Source organism: Humulus lupulus, chromosome 1 (genome assembly GCF_963169125.1).
Source record: "Humulus lupulus chromosome 1, drHumLupu1.1, whole genome shotgun sequence".
In the NCBI taxonomy this organism is placed as follows: domain Eukaryota; kingdom Viridiplantae; phylum Streptophyta; class Magnoliopsida; order Rosales; family Cannabaceae; genus Humulus; species Humulus lupulus.
The window spans coordinates 306,659,394-306,683,092 of record NC_084793.1 but is presented as its reverse complement, the minus strand read 5'-3'; the positions used below and the strand labels follow the sequence as shown (position 1 = coordinate 306,683,092).

Genomic DNA, 23,699 nt, shown 5'->3' with positions numbered 1-23,699 from the left:
AATAACTTGGTAATATTAAAAAAATTAGGGAAGGTAGGTGGAGATTGTCTCCACCACAAATTTAGGGCTTTTGAGAGAAAAATATCAAAATTTCTACTGCTGAGAGAACAGTGGTACTATATATATACTGCGATGCAGCTGTTTAATTTGATTTATGTCTCATTTCTTCTAGTAAAAACCATATACAAATATAATAATATGTTTACTAATTAAAGAAAAATCATATGAAAATGAATATTATTATTACTATAAAAAATTATTATTGTACTGATTTCGAGTACTTAGTGTACACGGCCATATATACATATATATGTTTAATTAATTTTTTTTTCTTTCCCAAAATTAATAAAACTCCCACTTTTCTCGGATTCTCATGTTTCCTTGAGCAGCACAAATTAAGAGGAATAATTACAAAATATTCCTTCTTTTAATATATATATTTCTTAACCAAGAGAATGATATTCCTTCATCAACTTGTTACTGAAGTTATATTACTACTTGCTAAAGCTAAGTTTTAATTATATAAACAACAAATATATATATATATACATATGAGTGTGTTTTTTATATTCCAAAAAGGAAAAATCATAAGAAAGAATCAATTTTTTGATGATCTTAGACAAAAAGACTTAACCTTTTTCTACACATAATTAGCCCTAGCCTAGCACTACTACTACTACTACTATACACATATATATAGTGGGCACCCAAAACTACATGAAATGTTAAGTTTTATTTCATGTCACACAAACAAAATTTGTAATAATAACATAAGAAAGTAAAATATATATATATATTTATATAAATAAATTCACCTTTATTGGATTATTCACAGTAGCTAGTAGTGTAGTGGTAGTAGTCCGAACTCTTTAAACGACAATAGCTGAGTTGTGCTTTGCTTTAACTTGTTGATGTCGTTCATATATAGAGCCTATATATATAGCTATATAGCTGCTACTATATATATATATATATATAATTTTCTGGGCAACCTTTAAAAACAAAAAAACGCAAAATTAGCTTAAAGCTATCAATTAGGGGTTTTACTATGAAAAAATGAACAAAAATAGAAACAAAAAAAGAGAGATATTTAGAGTAAAAATTAAGAGAGAAAGAGAGAACTGTACGTACATGGATATGTATATATATATATCAACGATGAATTAAATTAGCGAAACTGAACCATTTTTGTGTATTGAAAAACCAGTAGTAGTGTACCAGCTTCTGAGAGAGCCATGATTATGGTCAAAAGTAGTAACTAAAGAAAAGTTAAGAAAAAAGAGCTCTCTTTCTTTGTGTTAGCTAGGGCATATTGTTGTGTTTTGTGATATACAGTAGAGCTCAGCTAGGTTGGGTTATTAGGATATTTTGAGCTGAGAAAGAAGGAGGGTTGAGGATGAGGAGGGGAGTATAGGGTGAGCCCAAAGAGTATGGAGTTTAATGCTTAGTTTCTCCAAAACCCAAATTTTGATTTTAAAAAAAGTGCTTTGCTATGTGGGCATCATTGGCTGTGGTCCCAAACAAGGTCTAAACTGTAAAAGCTTTCATGGAGTAGCTGTAGCTGTTTCAAAAACCCTACTTGTGTTTTCTGAGAAAGTTGGAGACAGCCCTGTATTTGGAGCAAACTGTGTTCAAATAATAATAATAATAAAAGGGTTTTTTTTTTTTTTTTTTTACAATTATTATTATTATTTAAAATAAAATTGGATAGTTGGTAAAGAAGGCTGCAAATTTAGATGTTATATCAGATGTGGCTTTTAAGGCACAAAAGTTTTGTGAAACCAATTAAGCTTGTTTTGTCTCATGAATCGTCTCTTCAATGGCCAGCCTTGTAGTCAGACTTTGTATATAAATATCTATATTTTTTCTTCATTTTTTGTCCAAAATAATGATGAAATATATGAATTAATTTTGAAAAAGATAATAATGGCATAATTAGAGAAAAAAGCAAAAGAACCACATTTTGCCGTTTTAAAGAGATCACTGGCTGTGATTGAAGAACTTTTTGTTGTTTGTTCATAAAGTTTATCCAGTTTCTTAAGTACGTGACTTCTGTAAAAACGTTGTGGAAGTATTTTTTATTTATTTATTTATTTTTTTGGGAAGGAAAAAATAAAAGAGGAAAAGTCTACTCCATATAATCACCCTTTATTGTACGACTCTTATCTATTGTACTGTAGTTGGATTCTATTACAACATTACTTCAGATTTTTTGTGTAAACTCAATTTAAAAAAAAAAAAACTTGTTAACAAAAACATCAAAAGTGATCACAAATTTAATTTATCATAATTATAATAATATACCATCATCATATGTATATACACACACAAACATAGCTTGAATAGAACGAAGTATCTCATAGCTTTTTACCTTTTGTTGTATGGATAATGTTGTACATCTCTCTCTCTCTAGAAGCTATATATATATATTAGCTCAGCTAATAAGATCTCCCACAGTCTTAGGAGAAAGAATATTGACCAATAAGTTTGATTAAAAAATGTATTATTATTTGTAAAGATTAATTATAAAAGATGTACCAATGAAGAAAAAAAAAGGTGAAAAAGAAAACCTCTCTACTTAAAGTTCTATATATATATATATCTATATATTATTTAAAGAAACTTTTTTTAATTAAAAAAATAAACAAAGTCGGTGCCACACCATACAATTAGGTCATTATTAGGAGAGATGATTGTCTAGTTTGTAGGAGTATATATATATTTATATATATATATATTTTGGTAGATGATGACTGGATTGATATATCAAATTTATGAAACTTTTTTACATAATTAAAAAATATATTTATTTATTTTTTTCCTTCAATGTTATCTGTCTGCCAATTTATATAAATTTACAAATTTTCAAAATGTACTTGTTGACTTACCCAAATGACCAAATTTAACAGCTCCAAGTTCAATTACTTAGACCTAGTTATACCTACCTTGTACCAATAATATAAATAAATCCTAGAATAAAGACTACACAGACCAATAATTATACAAGCTAGCTAGGTTATTACTTTTGACATAATTTTCTTCTCTTTAATTTGTTTCCCATGTTTATATTAATATATATATAAGAGATTTCTCCTATATAGTTTCACTTTAAGCGTGAATAATTTTTGTTATGACCGTGTATATTGTAGCTATTTAGAGTATCCTGCAAATTTTCAGAAAATTCCGAATAGTTTACAATACCGAAAACTAAGTTCAAACATGTTGTTGCACGCGTGACTAATTTTTTTATGCGCGTGGAAAACAACATGTTTGAACCTAGTTTTCGGTACTGTAAACTATTCAGAATTTTCATAAAATTTGCAGGATGCTCTAAATAGCTACAATATACACGGTCATAAAAAAAATCGTACCGAAAACTATTCAGGGGTCGATAAATACTAAGAACTCTACTGGTAGGGCTTAAAGTGAAGCGTCTTGTCCTATATATGTATATATATTATAACTACAAATAATACAATTTGGTGCTGTGTCTGCTTTTCTAAGCAAGTTGATTAGTGCAATATCACTAGATGAGTGAGTAGTGTGTAAGAGTAAGATCCTTCACTTCTGTCTCCCTTTGTGTTAGATTTTTGAGTAGCTATTCCTATTATTAGGGCTTAGCTATTATTATTATTTTATTGATTATATCTATATATATATATTTCTTTCACTCCAATAATTGTACTTTGGTTTTACACCATTTGTGCTGCACCAACAATTTGAGAATCTCCACCTTTGTGTGGCCTTTAAGCATAATAATCAGAATAGTTTTATTGTATTGGTCGATTCACAAATCTCTCACTGAATCAAAAATCTAGATTTTGCCTGATTTTATTATATATATATGTACTGTTTTTTCACTCTCTCCTTCCTCGTAATTATGTGTCTTTATTCCACTAAGTATATATATCATTATATATATATATATTCTTGATTAATTATTCATAGCTATAGCTGCATGCATGCCTTTAGATTTTAGGGTTTTTAATAGTGATTATGATTTGGTACAAAGTGAAGAGATGAGTACTATGCTTTAGTACTGTGGCTATGTTCATGCAACTTCTAAATAAATATTTTTGGGTTTCTGGTACTGTATCAGAATTTACTATTCTTCAATTCAGTTACTGATTCACTATTTAGTCATGACAAAACAATAAATAACCTCTATATAGTGGTAGAAGTAATGAGGTTCCTTTTTCCAAAATCAGTTAAACTAGTGGCAAAATTATAATAAAACTTGTTTTTTTTAAGAAAAAAAAAACTCATTTTCGTGATCAATTTAATATTTCAAATAAATTTTTTTCAGTTTTTCTATAACTTCTAATAGAGTGATTTTATATATATATATTAATTACTATAGTCAACTGAACTGATCTTAGGAAATTAAGGACGTCCTTTTTGGCAATTAAATATTAATTTAAGGAGTTTTTTTTTTTAAAGTTAATTTTGTTTTCCGAAACATAAAAAAATTGAATTATAAATTAACTCTGCAAGTGTTCTACAAACCTAGTAATGAATATATATATATGGAAATTCTATATTAGGGTTGCTACTTAGCCCTACCGGTAAGGATATTTTTATTTCCGACATATAAAGAAATTATAATGCAATTTTTTTTTATATGACATTGTATATTGTAATTATAATAGACATCTAACTAGTTTTTGAAAACTAATTTACAATGTCTAAAACAGGATTCGAACAATCAAATTTGAACTCTTGTTTTTGGTATTATAAATATTTATAATTTTCAAAAATTAATAAGATATCTACTATAATTACAATATACAATGTCATATAAAAAAAATTAGCTACATGCCGGAAATAGAAATACCCTTAATGATAGGGGCTAAACTAGCACCCTACTATATATCAATTTCCCAAAATATTTACCCAAATTTTAAAGCATATTAATGGACAATAATTCTTCAAAAAAAATGCATTGTAATTATTTTATTAGCGAAACATATTTCGCAATATATTGAGTTTCATAAAGAATGTACACTCTACTTTTATCTTTTTTATTTACATTAAAATAGTTTGCTTAAATGATTTTAAAACAAGAATGGTATATCATATAGATATATATAATTTTCCATAGAAAACCTATATGTACTTTTGTTAAATTTTGGGAAAAAAACAACTTAGATTTAACGCGTACGACAACAAACTGGTCTTTTAGCAACTTCGGATATACCGCTGAAGACTCATTAGTCGCTGTTGTGGCTACATGTCACCGCTAATATGTTGTTGCTAAAAGTTCGATGCTAATAGTTATTATTAGCGACAGCAGACTATGTCGCCCCTAATACACCGGTTCATCAGAAAAGTAGTCATCGAACAAACGTTGGTGTCCTTCTACATGACCCTTATCAATGTGGGCTCTCTTTCTTCCTTGTCTTGTTGAGCTACCCCCATCCATGAGCGCTTTGAAATATTGATCATCATGATCGTCAGTACACTCTGCAATTATGATATCCTCTAGACTCATATTGTCGTATGGATTCGGAGAATTTGGCGAATCCATTGTCGAACTTAGAGTATATGATATTTGGGAATGAAAGATGAATGAGAGAGTAAAATGAAGGATTGAATGGAGAGTTGAGTAAAAGGAATATTGAAATTTGGTATTTATAGACATGGTGACATATATATGTAGCCATTAAAATAAAGAATAATTTATTTAAATAAAATAAAATACATAATAATGCGGTTGATAAAAATACATAACAATTACAACTTCAAGATATTATTCTTAATATAAGTACACAAGTTTTCATGATCTTTCTTTTGTTCAAGAGTCATGTGCGACGTGTCCATGATGAGATAATCCATGTATTTTGTCATCCTATTATCTTCTGCCTCTTTCTCCTTTATCGTCGCCAATTTCTCCAATGCAGATGCTTTCCGTTCACTAATCTCTATAAATCTAGTATTTGTGTCTTTTTTTTCCTTCCCTTTTCTCTCTGCTGCCTTTTGGCCAGTAGGGCGCACTTCACGTACTTCATCATCACTGAAGTCTGCATTGGAAGAAGAAGTAAATACCCCTGATTCTGACACCTTTGTTCTCTTACCACCTTTTGGTTGGTATATTGTATTGCTCATCCTTTAGCAATCTCCAACAGTCCACAAGCAGAAAATTTGAGTTGCTATTTTCATATTTGTACAATTAATGTGCATTCTCAAGAATTTGCTAATCAGACCAACCACTGTGATGTGCTTGTTGTACTCGTTTATAACACCCATTGAAACGCGCCACCTTTTGATTCATCTTGTTCCAATGATCTTTGCATTGCCTTCCAGTTCTTGCTTGCTCGCCTTTTTGGTTGGTGTTGTAGTATTCTGCAATCCGAGCCCAGAAATGTGTAGAAGTTTGGTCATTCCCCACAATGGCATCCTTAGATGTATTAAGCCATCCACTTATCAGAAGTATAGTGGCTTCCTTGCTCCATTTGACTTTACCTTTATGCCTTGATTCATCTTCATTGTGTAGAACTACATTTTCCAACCCTTCAACATCATGTTCAGGTTGGGTTTCAGAGGATGATATTTCACAATTCAAATCAATACTAGACTTTTCCATACTTGACCTGTAATTTCTTGAAATAATTTCGTGTTGGTGTAGGGAAGGCATATGAAAGGCATATGGTAGTGAATTTGGTTGTGTGAAGAATAGAGCTTGTTGGGGCGTCTCAAAAGAGCCAAAATTTTGAAAAGGGTATGAGGCTATGGGATAATTTTGAGAATTTAGAAAACTTTGGTTTAATTGAGAATATTGAAAATTTGGATTTTGGGGGTAGAAGGAGTATTTTGAAAATTTTGATTGAAATGAGAATATTGAAATTTTGGTTTTTGGGGGTTGGTATGTGGAGAATATGATGAATTTTGAGAATATTGAAAATTTGGATTTTGGGTGTTGGTATTTGGAAAATTTTGTGAATCCATTGGTAAGAAATTTTTTTTTGTGATATTGATAATTTGGAAGAAAAATGTATGAAATGGTGTGAAAATTGAATGAAATAGATGAGTATTTATAGAAGAAATTTTTTTAATATATTGACAATAATATAAACAGTAATAATTTATACCGTTTTTTACACCAACAATAATATTTTACTACATATAATATATATGTATAATTAAAAAAAAAAACAAAAAAACAAAGTAGCACTCCTTCAAAATTGAAAAGCCACCCTTCACTCCAATGATAAGCCATCAACCAATTAGGTAGCCTGTGAGAGAGCTATTTCTTTGACCACGGGCATTGGAGCTGCTCTTATGGGGTTTATCCTACAAAATACCACAGTATGTCAGGGGGTAGAGAGCGTGATGTCACCAAAAGTTTAAAATTAGAAGATTCTAACACTAGTAGGATACATGCCAAATGATCTTTAATGGAGAAGTTAGAATGAAGAAATTTGTTTTAGGCCTTATTTCTTATACATAAAATTAAACAAAATTTGAAGCCTTAGATTTATGCCAAATTTGTAACATGGATGAGCCGCCCTGTACTACTCAATAGTCCAAAGAAACCCCAAGACCGAAGAGGCCATCTTGGGATGAGACACAATCTATCTATGGTGTCCTCAGACTGTGCAAGGTGTGAACTTGAGGCCACAGAGACATATAGAACAAAGCCATGGAGAACTTCAACCAGAGCAGAGACCAAGAGCAACCCCCCCAATAGACTCACACTAGGTCAGAGAATCCATAAAACCCAGGTCGAGTTCAACCAATTGGGGTGATAAACCACCACCAACACTCTGCAAAATGACAAAATCTAAGGCCATATTCAAGAAAGGGAAGCACATTGAGTGTTGATGGCTATAGTAATGTTCTGTTTAACATGAAGTGGACAACAGGATGTTGTACGGTCGTGGTAGGTAATTCCCATGTTCATAGATGGGTAAGAAACAGTTGGTGGTAGTTGAAAAGGACAACTTTACAGCAATGGCTCTATCAATGAACTTGTCTGCTTATGTGATAGATGATAGTTCAAACCAGAAAGAGAACAGAATATATAAATATATTTATGTACTTATATAATAAATTCCACACGGGCTGGGCTCTGCAGAACATATCAAGTTTTCCAAAAATAAAAATAAAAAGTAAAGGTTAAAGGTAGTCCATTGTATTAAAAAGAAAAAACGGTATAAATTGTAACCCAAAATTTTTTAGAAGATGCCTTTGATTCAAGGTTACATTAGTTAATTTTTACAGGCAAAAAAGCTCTTGTAGTTGTAGAGGAGAGAAGCACATATTAACTGGAAACTGCATCAGGATGAACAAACTCAAAAGAAGGAAAGCTAGTCCTCTTAAGTTTTTCTTTAAATATAATTCCATAGGGTTCTAAGATCGTTGACCTGATGAATCAATCTCTCACCTCAGAAAGACAAATCTTCCAACTTTCCGCGCCATCACGCTTGCTTCCGTCGAACAGGCAGTTTCTTTAGTTTATATCCTAGTTTAGAGCCTTTGGTATTCACCGAGCACCTGATGAAGCCCGAGGTTTCCCCTTCCCAGAGTTTAGGTGCTGGGTAACAAATATGACACCCATTACAAGTATAAGGCAGCCAACCAGCGTGCTGAAGAAGAGGGCACCTGGTTGCCTGGTCTGGACAAAACCATAAACACCGGTGGAGGTCACCAGAATGAGGTCGGTCAGCCCATCATTTGAGAAGTCCTCACTGACCAATGCATGTGTAGGTGGTGCCGGGAGCTCTATTGATGCTAAAATACTTCCTCCTGGAGAAATAACTACAGCCTCTTGTTCTCCAGCTGCAAGGATCACTTCTCTATTATCATGAACACGCAAGGAAAATGCTTTAAGCGTAGGGATGACTGTACCAGCTTCCATCATCCCGGAGGGAGATGGAAGATTTGACCAAGTAGCAGCTGTTGAAAGATGCCACTGCCAATCAGCACCATGTCCATGCAAGCCTGGGGCGTATGATGTTACCTGAGAAAAGGCACAATGATACTAAACAAACCATCCAAACAAAAAACAGTGTCCTCTATACACTGCAGACCATAACTAGGAACCTCATATGTAAGTTCATGAAGGACAAGCATACCTCTCCCCGATTTGTCAAAAATACAACATCACCATGACTTCCCTTGCGATGCCTATGGCCATCATTTCTTGGTATGAGGATGGGTGTTGCTACCTCCACAGAGACTAAATCTTGACTTCGACCAAAGTGCCTACTAAATTCTGCATGCTGGAACAAGTTAAAAGGAGAATGATGACATATAGAGGCATTAAAAAGCTGTTCTCGCACTGGTACACCAGAGGTTGCCACGGCCCAACAAGGCCGCAGCACTTCCATAGATCCACTAACAACTGTCTGCACTGCCCCATTTCCCCCCACAGCCTGTGAAGTCAAACAAAATTAACATGGTTCAGCGAATATCGTCTACTCCCATGGGGCAGAACTTGCAAGTTGTAATATTATCTCCACAAAATCATTATAGAAATCATAAAAGTTTCATCACTCCCCCTTGCGAGTCTCAACTCAAAAATTAACCAACACTCACCAAAAGACTACTTTCTGTTAGACCTCCTATACTGTACACTTGTTCTAGGAGAAGGCCTACACAACACACCATTTGATTAGTTTTATTAACTGTGTTTAATGTCCTAGCTGTATTAATAGGATTAGTTCTAATATTTCTTGTAATGCTGACTGGATAAATGAAATGTATTAGTAGTGCTGACTGGACAAGTAAATTAACTAAGTCCAAGTCATTGAGGGGCTCCATCTAAATGTATAAATAGCCGAATAGGCTATGGGGAGAGGCGTGATTAGATTTGTGAAAGAAAAGAGATTTCTCTGTGTGGAGTTCCCAAGTGACTCATAAAATTGAATTAAGCATCTAAATCTTATCCACGTTTAATGTTTTCTAGTCTACACAACTCCATCCTAAGCTAAATCGTTGTTCTTTATGCCAAATCAGCCAGCAAGAATCAGACATCCAATAACTTTTAAGATTAGTGTGTAACCTTAACTAAATAATGTATCCAACACACTAGTGAAATGGTTGGATTCAGAAATCCAACCGCAGCAATAATTTATTGTGTCAATGGTTGTAAGACTTAATGAAGCCCAAATAAAAGAGAAGAGAAAGAAGAGTACGCACCTGTACATGATCTAGGACTCCATCACCATTAATATCAGCATGAAGGCCCCCTTCTTGAAGATGAAGCTGGCGTGATCAATGAATTTTTTTGTTAACATATGGAGAAATTATCTACAAAATATTAATACAAGCATATATATGTGTGTGTGTGAGAGAGAGAGAGAGAGAGAGAAAGAGGGGGAGATTAACCATTTTCTAATTTGAGTTACATAAATGTAAAAAAAAAAAATGAAGTGTAACTTCATGTGAGTGGCAGTTGATTAGAAAAATACTAACTCTACCTTGCAAACAGTGCGGCCAGTTGCCAGATGAACAGCTTCTATTCCTTCCTTCAGATGAGCCACAATGACATTGGGGAGCCACCAAAGCTGAGTGTAGTTTGTTATGGTGGGAATATAAGGTAAAGGCTGCAACAATAAAAGAAACAATGTAAGGAAAGGCACCCGTGAAACAAAACTGAAAACAGGCATTGCTGACAGCCTGACAAATCTGACCTTCTTTAATTTTGAGGACCCTGCACGCTCAGTAACTTTCCCGATTAAGTTTGGAATTTTCTTTGTTGAGTCCTTCCCGGGCCGATTCTTTTCCTCAGGCTTGTGGAAAGGTAAGGTAAGCGACTTTCCAGGTGTCTTCTTCAAGGTTTTCCTTTTATGCTTCCTGAAATGCGCTAGTTTTAACAAAGTATCCTCTCTCCTATCCTGATAATAGAAAATGACGTATCAAAAATCACTCACTGCCAAAGAAATAAAAAAATTGAGGAAAAAGAAGGAGTATAAATACTTATTAACGTACCCAGTGGTGTGGCATGACTCCAAGAATTGATTCTCTGAATTCCCTGCATTCATACTACAACTTGGCATGTTTTAGGGAGCTTATCTCATATAAAGAAGTCCAAATTATAGCAAAATTATGTTATACAAAAAGCAATAGGAGTATGCATGCATATGTCAGAGAGAGAGAGTATGTTCATAAGTTCATATGCATATTTAGGGTAATGTTACCTCATAAGCACACTTCAAACATTACTTGTAACGCATAATAGATCATAGTAAGGAGCAAGAGCTAAAGATATCATGCATCAAATATTGACAAACTGTTGTACATGGATTACCTCTCCTGGATGGCGACTATTCAGTGCCTGAACATCAAGCTTGTAGTTATGCTGAGGAATCAACCGTGATGCATCTGAAGAATGACCTTCAACATTCTAAACAAAAGAATTATGACATTAGTAAGTTAGCAGTGTCAGCATCTTAATTAGATGCTAGCCTAGAACGTTAGAGCAACTCCACATTTAAGCTCACTATACATAATTTAATTGCTAAATACTTTAAATAAAAATATAATAATATTAATAGCAAACAAAAAGAAAGAAGAATAAATAAAAGAACTTCCATTGTCTCACAGATAAATTAGTCAAGTTTACATTGACACGCAATCAAGAAGAACACATTTATCATAGAATTCCAAGCTAGAGTCATCTTCAAGTGATCAAGGTGTAGCCCCAAAATATTTGAGGTAGGGTAGTTCTTTCTTAAACTAAAAGATATCATGTTTTTTCTATTTTCTTTTTTCATCAATAAAATGAATTTATATTGAAAAATCTCACCTCATTCTTTCCACGCCATCTGATCGCGCCAGAGCCACCAGCAAATGCATAAAATTTAAAATGACGTGAGTCTGCAGTTCCTGGATTTTCAGATCCCTGCACAAATTTTTCAAAAAAAGGGCAAATACTATCTTAAAAATGACAAACAAACATTCCAATACTGAGATTTAAATAAATAAAAGGCATTTTGCTATTCTTACTAGAATCATATGCAATAGTTTTCCTTATTCCTTTTGGAGGATAAATACGAAGCATCTTAATTCATTAGTTCATTGCAAAATAATAAAATTTGCAGCCACAGTATCATCGAACAATCCTCTTTAGGATGAAAATTATACAAGCTACACCTTTTTTTTTTTGGAAATGAGGCTCCTTGCCTAACTCTAAAATATTTGGAGACCAATAAACTATTGAGATTACTATGCAAGTACCCAAGAGTGACTCAATCCTCAAATCTTGTAGGAACTATCCACCTGCATGACCGTTTGAGCTACCCCTCTTGGGTGTACACCCTACACATCTTCAAGAAGACATAATACCCTAAAAAGACATGGATAATGCAGCTTCCTCCTCTTGAAGTCTAAAAATAATTTCTAATTGCTAGCTATTATTAGGTAGTAAAGCACACATTAAATCTGGTTGCAGAGTTTAATGAGAAATATTATAAAACTTTCTATCAAATATATAACAAGTACAAGACCAAAAGTAATGAAACACACAAATGCTTATCGCAAGCTAAAATTGACTTTACCTCCTTCTTTTCGGTTGTGCTTCTTCCTCGCTGCTCGGAACTTTTCTCTGCTGCTATTTCTTCAAAAGGATCCAAAAGAATCTAAAACACAACAAAATGTTTACACTTGTTCTACATGACATTGCTTTTTTGCCAATAAAAGAAGATTTAACTTCGAGATTTTCAAGAAATATAAATCCCATTTAGTAACTCTAAAATAAACATCAAACAGAAACTCCTAATTTAATGACGCTACTGAAAGGATCAAACACATACATGAGGCTGCACTTCCATTCTTCCACCAACAATAACCAGTCCTGAATCTCCATGCTTCAGAGTATAATTGCTAACTGAGATTGCTATCTCCCTATGGTGAGCATTATGAGGAAAATCCTCCTGTCAACGACCACAAATGTTTAAGTGCATTCCAAAATGAAAATAGCCAAGTAATTAAACAACAAGCTGAATCAACCAACAAAGAAAAACAGCAAGGAGAGCTCAAACCTGCAAATTGTTTTCCCAGAGCTTTTTGAGGTTAGAATCGAAACACATGACGGTCCAACCCGATGTGACAACGACAAGGACCTGCCTCACGGCTTTCCCTGGTTTTTGACGGTCAATAACCCCAGTAGCCATCGCTACAGCACGTCTCCCAGAGGAGACACGAACTTTGTCAGGCAAAAGGCTCACTTCTGCGATCACACGCGCATCACTGAACCCTTCATCCACACGCCGACTGTGTGGTTCCAAAATCTGAGGCGAACGACCCATCTCAGTTTACAATACAAAAGCACTAGGACACACCTTATTACCAAATGGGTAAGCCTCAAATCTCATGAAAAGTGAAAAAAATAATAATAATAAAGAACCTGAATTTTGGCATCGTATGTGGCGACGAGGATTTCTCTCTTGCCATCACCGTTGAGATCAGCGACAATAGGAGGCGGCAAACGTTCGCCCTCGAACTTAATTGGGTACTCATCCGTGAGATGCATCCACGCCTCACGGAAAGAGAAATCACCCTCATGCTGAAACAGAAAAAATCAAAATTGGATAAGGAGAAAAACCAGAAGGCATAGAATCAGAAAGGAAAAGGAAAAGGGTTAATTATTTAGTTTGTACATGAAGAGAGAAGAAGATAGCGAAAGCAGAGAGCATAAGAATGGCCAAATCTCGCTTCCTCATATTGACGCACTCAGAATCAGCTGACTTATCAGCTCAAATTTGAAGAAGAAGAAGAAGATGATGAAGAGAGGAGCATAGGAGAGAGAAGTTGACTCAAGATTGTAGCCGGACTGCTATGCACTGATTTTCTTCTCTGATTTCCCTCGAGAACGCGGGTCGGCCCAATCTCTCTCAAAAATGGATCTTTTTTCCTTCTTCTGCTTCTTCTTTTTTTTTTACTGTATATTTATTTACTTATTTTTTCTAATGGATTTATTTACATAACTTATTTAGAGAGAATTTAACTATTTATTTATTCCCCTCTAATATTCTAGAACTAATTTATATATATATATATATCTCTTCTATATAATAAGTGTGTAGATAGCGGAAATTTTTGGTTTTAACGGTTTTTTATTTTTTTAAATGTTAACTTTAACGGAATATTCTTATATTTAACAGAATATTATTATATTTAACGGTAGTAATAAAATAAAATAAATAATTAAAAAATTAAAATAGGATATTTTTGAGATATTTTACAATGATAATTATTTACAAATAATAAATAATTAAAAAAATTAAAATAGAATATTTTTTAGATATTTTACAATGATAATTATTTTAAAATAATAAATAATTAAACAAATTAAAATAAGATATTTTTGAGATATTTTACAATAATAATTATTTAAAAATAATAAAATCATACATTTTATAAATTAAATAAAATTTAATTAAACTTAAACTTACTTATTAGAATAATATCATATTAAACATATAATATAATCTATTGTCAATTAACAACAAATTGTTTTTAAAAAAAAAATAGCAATAACGTATAATATTTAATATTACATTAAACATATAATATATAATCTATTGTTGTCACTCCCAAATTTAAAAATTAGAACAAACATAAACTTAAACATAAATAAATAATATATTTAATTAAAATATGATATTTAGTTGAAATTTATATGACATTAATATAAATTTAATAAAAATAATTAATAAATTTTATAAATAAAACTAAGCAAACGTGCATATTGCACGTTGTTTGTATCTAGTAAAAAGAAAATGTTTGCTGTTTCTTTGTTTTTTTGGTAAGTTCTTTGGATTTTATATTTTCAGAAATTATTTTTTATACGTTATATTTTACAAAATGATTCAAATAAATTCATCAGCTTAATTTTAATTTTGATTAGAAAAAATTAAATATATAAAATAATTTTATTTTTGTTTTAAATTGTTAGTTTTGTGAATTATTTATAATTTTAGCTCAAAAAATTTGACCAAAATTAAAATTAAAATTATATTTAAATCATTTTACAAAATACATAATCTAAAAAATTATTTATAAAAAACTTAAGATCCAAGTAATAAAACACAAATCCAAAAAATATATAAATCTGTATATAAATAATTGTTTTATATTGTAGGGAGTGACACTTCATAAATAAATAAATATATAAACCCTTATATTCTAGAGATTAACCCTTTGAATTTATTTTTAATTTATGTGATATGATAATGTTTTTATATTTAATTTGAAGCTAATTGAGTTCTGAGTTTGATTCAGTTAAAAAAAATAAAAAATTCATGAGTTTATGAACTTCATTTTTCGTGATCAATTTTTCAACATAATTATCACTCTTGACCAACTTACAAATTACAATCCAATAAAGATTACTATTTTTAGTTCTTTTAAAATAAAGTAAAAAAAATAATAATTGCTGCCGTTCTCCTACATTATATAGTTCTTTTCCATATAATTGTTTGTATAATACTAATTAAAAATAAAAAAGTTAAAACATAATCCTGCTGAAGATCCCTCGAATTGTTTGAACTTAATAATTACAAAGAGAAAAGCTTGAAAAGAATTTTTTTATAAAATTTCATAAAAATTTACTCCCTTTTCTTTTGCTTAGTCTTTTCTCTCACAAAATTTCCCCTCTGCAAATTTCAACCTTCTTAACAAAATCCTGAACTTTCCACAGAGAAACCGAGCTTCACAACGCCGTAAAACCGACCAGCTTACTAGTAAGCCTACACCATTTTAAGGTTCAAACCACATTTAAGAACATTTACAGAGGAAACTGTACAGATCAAAACATGAATGTACACAAAGATTTTCTCGACAAAGGGCGATTTCGCAAAGGTGATCATCGGCCAGCCAACGGTTCAGATTGTAGTTTCACCTGATTCAAACCTTTTCAGAAGTTTGATTTGACAAGTTTTGCTTCTTCTTAGTCTCAACATAGGCTGCAAGTTGAATGCACTTCCTTTTGGACTCCTCCAGATTCTTCTCCAAGCTTGCAATCTGTTCAATCACAGTTCATTACATTGTTTCAACTAAAATGTTACTTAGCTAGAATTATAAACACCTACCATCTGTTTTAATTCAGTATGTTTTTTCACATGTTCTTCACACCTGTAGATAAAAGGTCTCTCAGTGGTCATTCATCAGAACATAATTATTACATACTATCAAGAGTGAATTTCATTTCATAGCTGAAAATCAAAGGAGAAAACATGAGCAGTTGCTGCCACAATCTAGTCTAACACATGCAAATAGATCATCTAACTGTAATATATACCTCAGGAAAAGTTGGACATTTTCTTCACATATCTGATCAACGGACAAGGATTCTGTTTCATCTGCCGCATCTACTAGGTCAACTACTTCATTCAATCCCTGCAAAGACTTTTCGTTAAAACATTTCAAGTGGGAAATAAAAGGACACCCATTGATGCTTCAAATTTTGTACAACAAAAACAAAGATGCATAAAATGAGAGGGTTTCGCGAGTGTCAAATCAGACGCATCATGGGTGAGACATAGGTATATGGCTATCTAGAATATGTATGACATACATAACATGTCCAAGAAAAAATAACTTAAAGGACAATTCATCAAGAGAACCACATTCCTTCATTTCCAAACTATTAGGCTGAGCACCAATGGAGCAATGTAAAAATGCATTGTCCTTGTAATTCAAAAGCTATAAAGCGATACTTAAAATCAGCTGATTTTTCCATATGAGCCTGCATTTTAAGACATTGATAACTCCCACATCCTATCAGACACCTAGGCAAGCCCATGTAATTAAATATGCATAACCTTGCACTCATGCAGTATTTGAATTGAAAAGATGAGAAAACATACGTAATAGGAGCAATAACAAAATATATGTTGGTCACTTACAGCAGACAAATTACTGTGAATATTAGTTCTCGGACCAAATCCAGGTGGTACACTATTCCTTAAATCCTGTGTGGCATTAGCTGGAAGACCAACAGTAGTTCGATTGGCTGGCAACTGCTTCTCGACATTGGCGGTATGTCCAACAGAAGATTGATTTTGTACAGGGTGATCCTTTTGTTTCTTGCTTACACTGGTGCCGGGAATCTGATATCCCATATGGTGACAGTTGTTTTTCCTGCTTGTCCAAATCATATTGCTTAATTATTTATTATTTTAAATGTGACAAATTCAAGAAAATTATAACCATGAAACTAGGGCTAGATCTTTTGTTCTGAAAAACTCAATTCATCAGTTTACAAAAATGAAAACTAGGACCTCTAAGTAAGAGAACAAGGGATCAGGCAGTTGAATCAAAATTGTCACAAACTTGGAGCAGACATACACAACTCACCAGTAATCATTAACCATTTGTTTCAGCCTAGTTTCAAGCCGAATATATAATGATGACCTCTCAAAATCTTGCTTGTCATGTGCAGGCTCTATAAAATTTGCTTCAAGAACTCCTACAGTATTCATCAATAATTCAACACTAACAGAATATGGAGCAACAGTATAAAAAGACTGAATACTCGATCAAAATCCCTGGAATAAAACAAATAAAATATAGGGGAAAGAAGGAAACAACAAAAATACCAACAACACCACTCCCTTTTGAAGTACCATCAACAGTGACTTTCCAGAATGGCTGCAACAGTGTTGACAAATACATAGCATCACCATTAGATCCAACAAATCCTTTTCATACGACTAAAGATAGATAATTAAAAAAATTCCATTTGTATTGTCAACACATTTTAAAAGGGTAATTCAAGCCACTCCTATTAATGAGTACGTCTTCCATTCTTGTAATGTTTTTGCTTAAATTGAAATTCCAAAGTTCTCTACTAAGCAAATTTCCAACAACCCAAAAAATAGTATTCAATATAACAGTAAATGCAAAAGATCACAGTTCATATGTTGAACAGCATGAAAAATTAATACCACCAGAACATACCCTGATGAGGCGATTTTTATGGTAAACATTGAATCCACAAACTGGAAGAGCAGGTGCCTCTTTTATAAACCCAAGTTTTGTTTCCACCGCCTAAAACAAAAGATTTTAAGTTAAATGTGTAAGAGGGCGAGAGAGACAAAAGAAAGATAATATATGCTTTCGCGGGGGGGGGGGGGGTCCTGATGCTTATTCTGTACTATATCCTAGTAACAAATAGCAATAATTATAGATAAAATCCAAATTTTCTATATCATGGTATCATTGCCTTGAAAGAGCATAATAAAAGAAGGCAAAAATTAATGCTTGTTCTCCGAAACATAGTATTACCTCAGCTATTATTGTACCCATCTGGGGCCTGTATGGTACAATCATTGGATATTGCAACTCATCTGCTATATTAAATTGCTCTACAGGTTTCCCCCTTAGTATTATATTGAAGTTTGCAAATTTTCTGAGGTACAGGATGGAGGCATATGCCTAGAAACAAGAAATTATAACATATCATTTGTCAAATAAGCAATGCAGAACCATAACAAGAAGACCACTAAAAGTTGGCAAAGAGACCCTTAATGAGTAGCGGATCCGGTAAGATATATGGGATTGTATTTCAGCTATTTTTTTGTTTAATTTAGTTGAACTTCCACGATTAGCTTCATCTCTCAACCGAATATCCTGATCAAGGAAAAACAAGAACCACACTATCAAAATCAAACTTATGTCTGTTGATATGATCATTAACTGGAAAGAAAAAAGAAAAAAAACACTTCAATATACATGTCATAGGCAACATGTGTTAATTTCTTAGAGCTTTCAACTTTTGAAAACAAAGTTGATAGTTTACTTCGAAAAGGTTTGCAGAATTCTAACCGTGCACCCTAACAGAGTAATGCTAGTTTAGTAATGATTGTTCCTCTCATCACATTTTCTTAGTATTCATATTATGGTTGAAAATTCTCATAAATTTAAACTTCGCAACTAGAAGGGTTAAATGGAATGGATTTGTGAATGTAAAACAAATTTTCATGTGACTACTAAGATTCCATAGTTCCACTTCATAATATTGTGTGGGTGACAGAAGATGATCTTATAGGTAATAAGTGTCTAGTTACGGCCTACTTTAAGTATGGTCAAGATGTCTCCACCTGTCTAAAATCAGCTTTTTTTAATTATAATAAGTATACCATCTCATTGGGGATATCTAATATCACATTACCATAAAACAACACTTCCTTCAGAAATATGTAGGTAAATAGGATTTTTAAGAGCATATTACTTAACAGTTTGAGCACCACCGGCTGCAGCTTACCTCATCATCGTCATCAAAATTCAGCTCATATATGCCTTCATCATTCAGCCACAAATTGTATATAATTACTTTTGTTCCATGAGCTCCAATATCCTCAAACTGAGAAATATAACAACCATTCAGAGTATACAAAAGCAAGCCAAATGTAGAAATACTCTGGCTATGGTTGTTACAGATTTAACTTTTAACAAATTTAAATAAATTTCAAATATTTCTTTCAGCAAATTCCATAATGAGAATGTCCATAACCACTTTCACATTAACTCCTTGCCAAAACATTTTTAAAAAAGAATAACAACAGTTGGTAATTTGTAAGCAACACCAACAAACATGCAAAAGCATATTTTATCTTCATAATAATGTAAGACAAGGAGAAATTCAACAATAATATATCGGTTTGGTCTGGTTTCAAGTCCCTCCTGGGTACCTACATAACAATTGCTATAGTTTCTTGGTCCCCAAATATTGTAGGGGGAGCCTAGTTTCAAAAAAGAAAAAACCCCAAATTAACCTGTAGCATGAGCTCCTCTTTTGATGAAAATGGAGACCACTCAAGGATTGTTTTCATGTTAGAAGACCAATCATCATGTGAACCATAAATTATTGGTTCTGCCCAGTTAGAACTAATGTCAAAATCAACCTGCATGAAAGCAAATTAAAGTATAAATACCAAAAATATAGATAAATGCAACTCTCAAAGAGGAAACTACAACCCTGGAAGTTAAGGATGTGAATACCATTGGAACAATAACATCGTCCTGCCCAGTTTTTCTTAAAAATGTATATGATAAAAGTCCAACACTCTGAGTAGCTTGGCTAAAATACAATTTAAAGAAAAAATGTCATTGAAAATTATAATTTTATTACTCAACCTGACATAAAGAAACTATGCATTATCACAAGTACGAAAAAAATTGATAAATAACATTAGTGTAGAAGACAGTTAGTATAGGCAAGCGACTATTCAGGACCAATGAATGCAACCTAATACAACAAGCATATAAATGCATTAATTATTTTAAAAATCACTAGAACTGGAGAATTCAAGCTAAGATACACTTTCATCCAAGAGATAATGAGTCTGTTAAAGCAGTGTCTAGCAAATAATTGTAGAAATGAAAATTTACAGAGTTCCACAGACATCTAAGTAAAGAGAATATTGTGAGGGAATGGAAAGTCTATTCTTTGAATATTAACAATATAGACACCCTCTTAAGAGGTTATTGCAGTTATCAAACTATTCAATTATAAGATATGGGTACTCAAATATTTATATCAAGCAAATACGATTGAAACCATTTTCCAGACAGAATCCATTACCAATCTCCATATAAAGATTGGATGTTGCACCAACCAACATTAATAAAAAAGAAAGAATACCTTTTACGAGCTGAACGACTGAAAACAATAACGTCAGCACCTAATCTCATGGTACTCGTCTTGAATCCATTACCATCTAGAAACAGACATCCACGAAACAATGAGAAATAAACACACAAAGATCTAGAATTTGGATGACCATATAATCACAAAGGGTTAAAAGGTAAAAGATTCAAACACGCCAAAACAAGAAATTAAAGCACGTTGAAAAGACTGTAGTTACACAAATGATAAGTCAATCATGCTACACTAAAAGCTAAAGTGATAAGAAAAATCATAAGAATTACATTGCCCAATAGTCGTGTTTGTCTTCTTCGAAGAATAGCCTAAGCTCATACATTTCCGAATGCATTCAGGATCCATTCCACCACCGTCATCTACAAGAAAGTTTTGAAAGTTGAAACTTTCCTTCCACAAGATTAAAAAATCAAGCATAAACTAGTATCATCACAACAGGAAAATTTCCCACCAAACTATACCTTGGAAGAGTAAAGCTGGAGTATTATCCTTCATGACATCAATCTTATCAACCTTCACAAAGGTTGCACCACTGTGTATCTAAATTATAGACAGAAAAAAAAAAGTAGTTACAGTACTATCGTATCTCCTATGATACTATTTCAAGCATTTGACTAGTTGCTTATACAGTAATCTTTCAATTTCCATCGTAAAAGCCCTTTCTTCAATAGGTTCTGGGATTATGTTTAATAAGCCTTTGTAGGCTGCATTTGAACAATTTGGCACATATGTGCAACTATTTATTATGGCTAATACTGTTGGAAGTCCTTATTACAATTATGGAATTGAACAAGTAACCCTATATCATCTTCAAGCAAGCTCATCTCATTACTTGCTGAGGAGAACATAAGAGGAAAGAAGCACGACATCGTATAAAGATCCAAAAATGTGCCAATTCATACCCATTAATAAGTGGTTGACAAATAAACCTTCATATGCAAAGCATGATTAGTTCACTAAATTATTATATCTACATTCCATAATTAGGAAGTAATCCAAATAAAGTTTTTGAGGAAGAAATGTTGTCAAAAACTATTCATTGCCTTACATTTGCAAAATTTCAGTGAATGGATAGAAACTCATCACAGAAACACCAAAGATTAAAAGTAAAACCCACCATTCCCTCTATAATTGGCAAAAAAACATCTAACATTCAATTTCATAAGGTGTATTACACCTATGCACTGAAAACATTAATGATAATAGGTGATATCATACCTCATCAACTGCATTATCCAACAGTTCAGCTATGGCTGCAAATGAATAAATGTATGTTAACTAATTGATAACTTTGCGAACTTAAACCCTTGAAACTTTGCCAATGCAGCTTACCTCCAAAAGCCCATTTATGCGAGGTGGCATTAGAATGAAGAAACTTGGGATGAACACGAGCATGCTCCAATTGATCTGTCAAGCAATTTTGGGAGTAAAATCTGACAATGATCAAGTACACCAAACCATACAATTTCATAGACTTCGGATGTAGTCTCCTTTGGACAAAAACGGGGATCACTCCCAGTAATATGGTACATGATTTTGCACAAAACTGATGTAACTAAACAAGAATTGGGCTAGCGTTAATTTAAAACCGATCAAAGACCACTCTTTTTCAACTTCAGCAAGAGCAAGCATTCACATTCAATGGCTCAAGAAAACAACATCCCTCAATCAACTTCTCGTAGGGAATTTTGGTACGAAAAATAACCATGCATGGTCCTTTTCTCGAACATATGAAGCAAAACGCTATCGTGTGTTACTAAATTTACATAAAACGAAACCAGTCTCCCTAAATCCTAAACCCCACTTTCCCATATACAAAACAAAAATAGTGACGCAAATAAAGAGTACATCGAGAAAGAAAGACAGCAAAAGAGGAATCGATGACCACTGACCTTGGGAGGAAGGGGGCTTGATAGAGGAGTTAACGGCATAAGAGCCGGCTTTCCAGAAACTACGGTAATCCAAGATTGAAGGGTCGGAAGTAGTAGTTGCAATTGTAGAAGTGCGGTTATCCGAGGGAGATTGAGATTGAGGTTCATGAGGTGGGTCGGTCTCAGAAGCTGCTTTGTTAGAGGAAGCATCGCTATTCCCCACACTACCGCCGGCACCACCGTCGTCTTCTTCGTCGCTAATGCAAATTTCAACCAGATCTTTCTCGGATTTCAGTGGCATTGCGACTGCGAATCGCCTCTGAATTCCACAAAATAGTTCTCTACGATTGCTACCCTTGCACTATTTTTTTTGGGGTCGGGAACGGAGTTTATTAGTATTCAGAATGTAACGGAAAAGTTTTTCTAACCCCAAAACTAATCGTCATGGACAGATTATTAAACTTTTGTCACATCTGACAGAAATACCCGGAATAAGTAATATTTGAAAAAATAATTCCAAGCTTATATGTTATGTTATTATTTAAAGCCAAAAAAAAAAAACAAAAGGAGTCATAAAATATAACGTTTAGCTAAATTACGAGTCTTTGAGCCTAATTGAGTGCGACTAAACCAACTGTGTGTATAGTTTCTGCTGGAAAGGCAGATAATATTTCTACAAAATAATTTATAAGGGAGTTTAGACAAAAACAAAACTAAAGAATTTCATAAGAATTGAAAAAACTATAAACAAAACTCCCTCAAGAACAATAAGATAACATTAACCAAAGGGATCCCTTTGGTTAAGTTTCCAAATATAGATATAACCATTTGTTCTCACTTATAAGATTGTCTCTTATCAATTAATTTTGAGATTTTGTAGTAAGTTTTAACTTAAAGAACAACAACACTTACATTTTAAGGACTTAGATAAAGTTGCAATAACTTCTTTTTCTGGGGAGAGGATGATTGCTCCAAATCCTATTATTTCTGTCTGGTTAGATAATGCAGTATCTACTGATAAGAAATTGGATTGATTCCCTGAATCTTCTCTTCTTTGATTTGTAGATTTTGCATTTTGTATGGGTTGCCTCGTCGTTCTCTGTGTACTTCTTATCGATTCCCAATATCGAGTTACTCATTCAAACAATTGGTGTCCTTGTCTTGTTGGATGTCCATAGGTTATTTTATTCCTCTCGAACCAAATTGCACAAACTATGATG

At 32.9% G+C, this 23,699-nt stretch overlaps 3 protein-coding genes across 3 annotated transcripts; all 3 read right to left on the bottom strand.

The window, feature by feature from the left end:
- Positions 1 to 6,193: 6,193 nt before the first annotated feature.
- Positions 6,194 to 6,583, bottom strand: LOC133781357 (glutathione S-transferase T3-like). The gene has a single exon (XM_062220329.1). The coding sequence runs from the start codon at positions 6,581 to 6,583 to the stop codon at positions 6,194 to 6,196; it is 390 nt and encodes a 129-aa protein (XP_062076313.1).
- Positions 6,584 to 8,109: 1,526 nt separating this feature from the next.
- On the bottom strand, positions 8,110 to 13,865 carry LOC133812717 (uncharacterized). Its single transcript, XM_062246521.1, has 13 exons — positions 13,602 to 13,865; positions 13,349 to 13,507; positions 12,984 to 13,232; positions 12,756 to 12,875; positions 12,501 to 12,581; positions 11,750 to 11,845; positions 11,252 to 11,347; positions 10,933 to 10,986; positions 10,635 to 10,838; positions 10,422 to 10,547; positions 10,141 to 10,206; positions 9,075 to 9,374; positions 8,110 to 8,959 (listed from the first exon to the last, which is right to left on the bottom strand). The coding sequence occupies exons 1-13, from the start codon at positions 13,662 to 13,664 to the stop codon at positions 8,483 to 8,485; spliced, it is 2,091 nt and encodes a 696-aa protein (XP_062102505.1). The 5' UTR covers positions 13,665 to 13,865; the 3' UTR covers positions 8,110 to 8,482.
- Positions 13,866 to 15,361: 1,496 nt separating this feature from the next.
- LOC133812716 (protein MICRORCHIDIA 2-like) lies at positions 15,362 to 22,952 on the bottom strand. The gene is made up of 18 exons (XM_062246520.1): positions 22,501 to 22,952; positions 21,941 to 22,015; positions 21,827 to 21,861; positions 21,070 to 21,148; positions 20,878 to 20,967; positions 20,591 to 20,666; positions 19,948 to 20,026; positions 19,722 to 19,850; positions 19,211 to 19,309; positions 18,469 to 18,576; positions 18,232 to 18,381; positions 17,905 to 17,994; positions 17,544 to 17,595; positions 17,302 to 17,413; positions 16,851 to 17,085; positions 16,244 to 16,341; positions 16,035 to 16,077; positions 15,362 to 15,966 (listed from the first exon to the last, which is right to left on the bottom strand). The coding sequence occupies exons 1-18, from the start codon at positions 22,778 to 22,780 to the stop codon at positions 15,850 to 15,852; spliced, it is 1,947 nt and encodes a 648-aa protein (XP_062102504.1). The 5' UTR covers positions 22,781 to 22,952; the 3' UTR covers positions 15,362 to 15,849.
- Between the last annotated feature and the right edge of the window lie 747 nt (positions 22,953 to 23,699).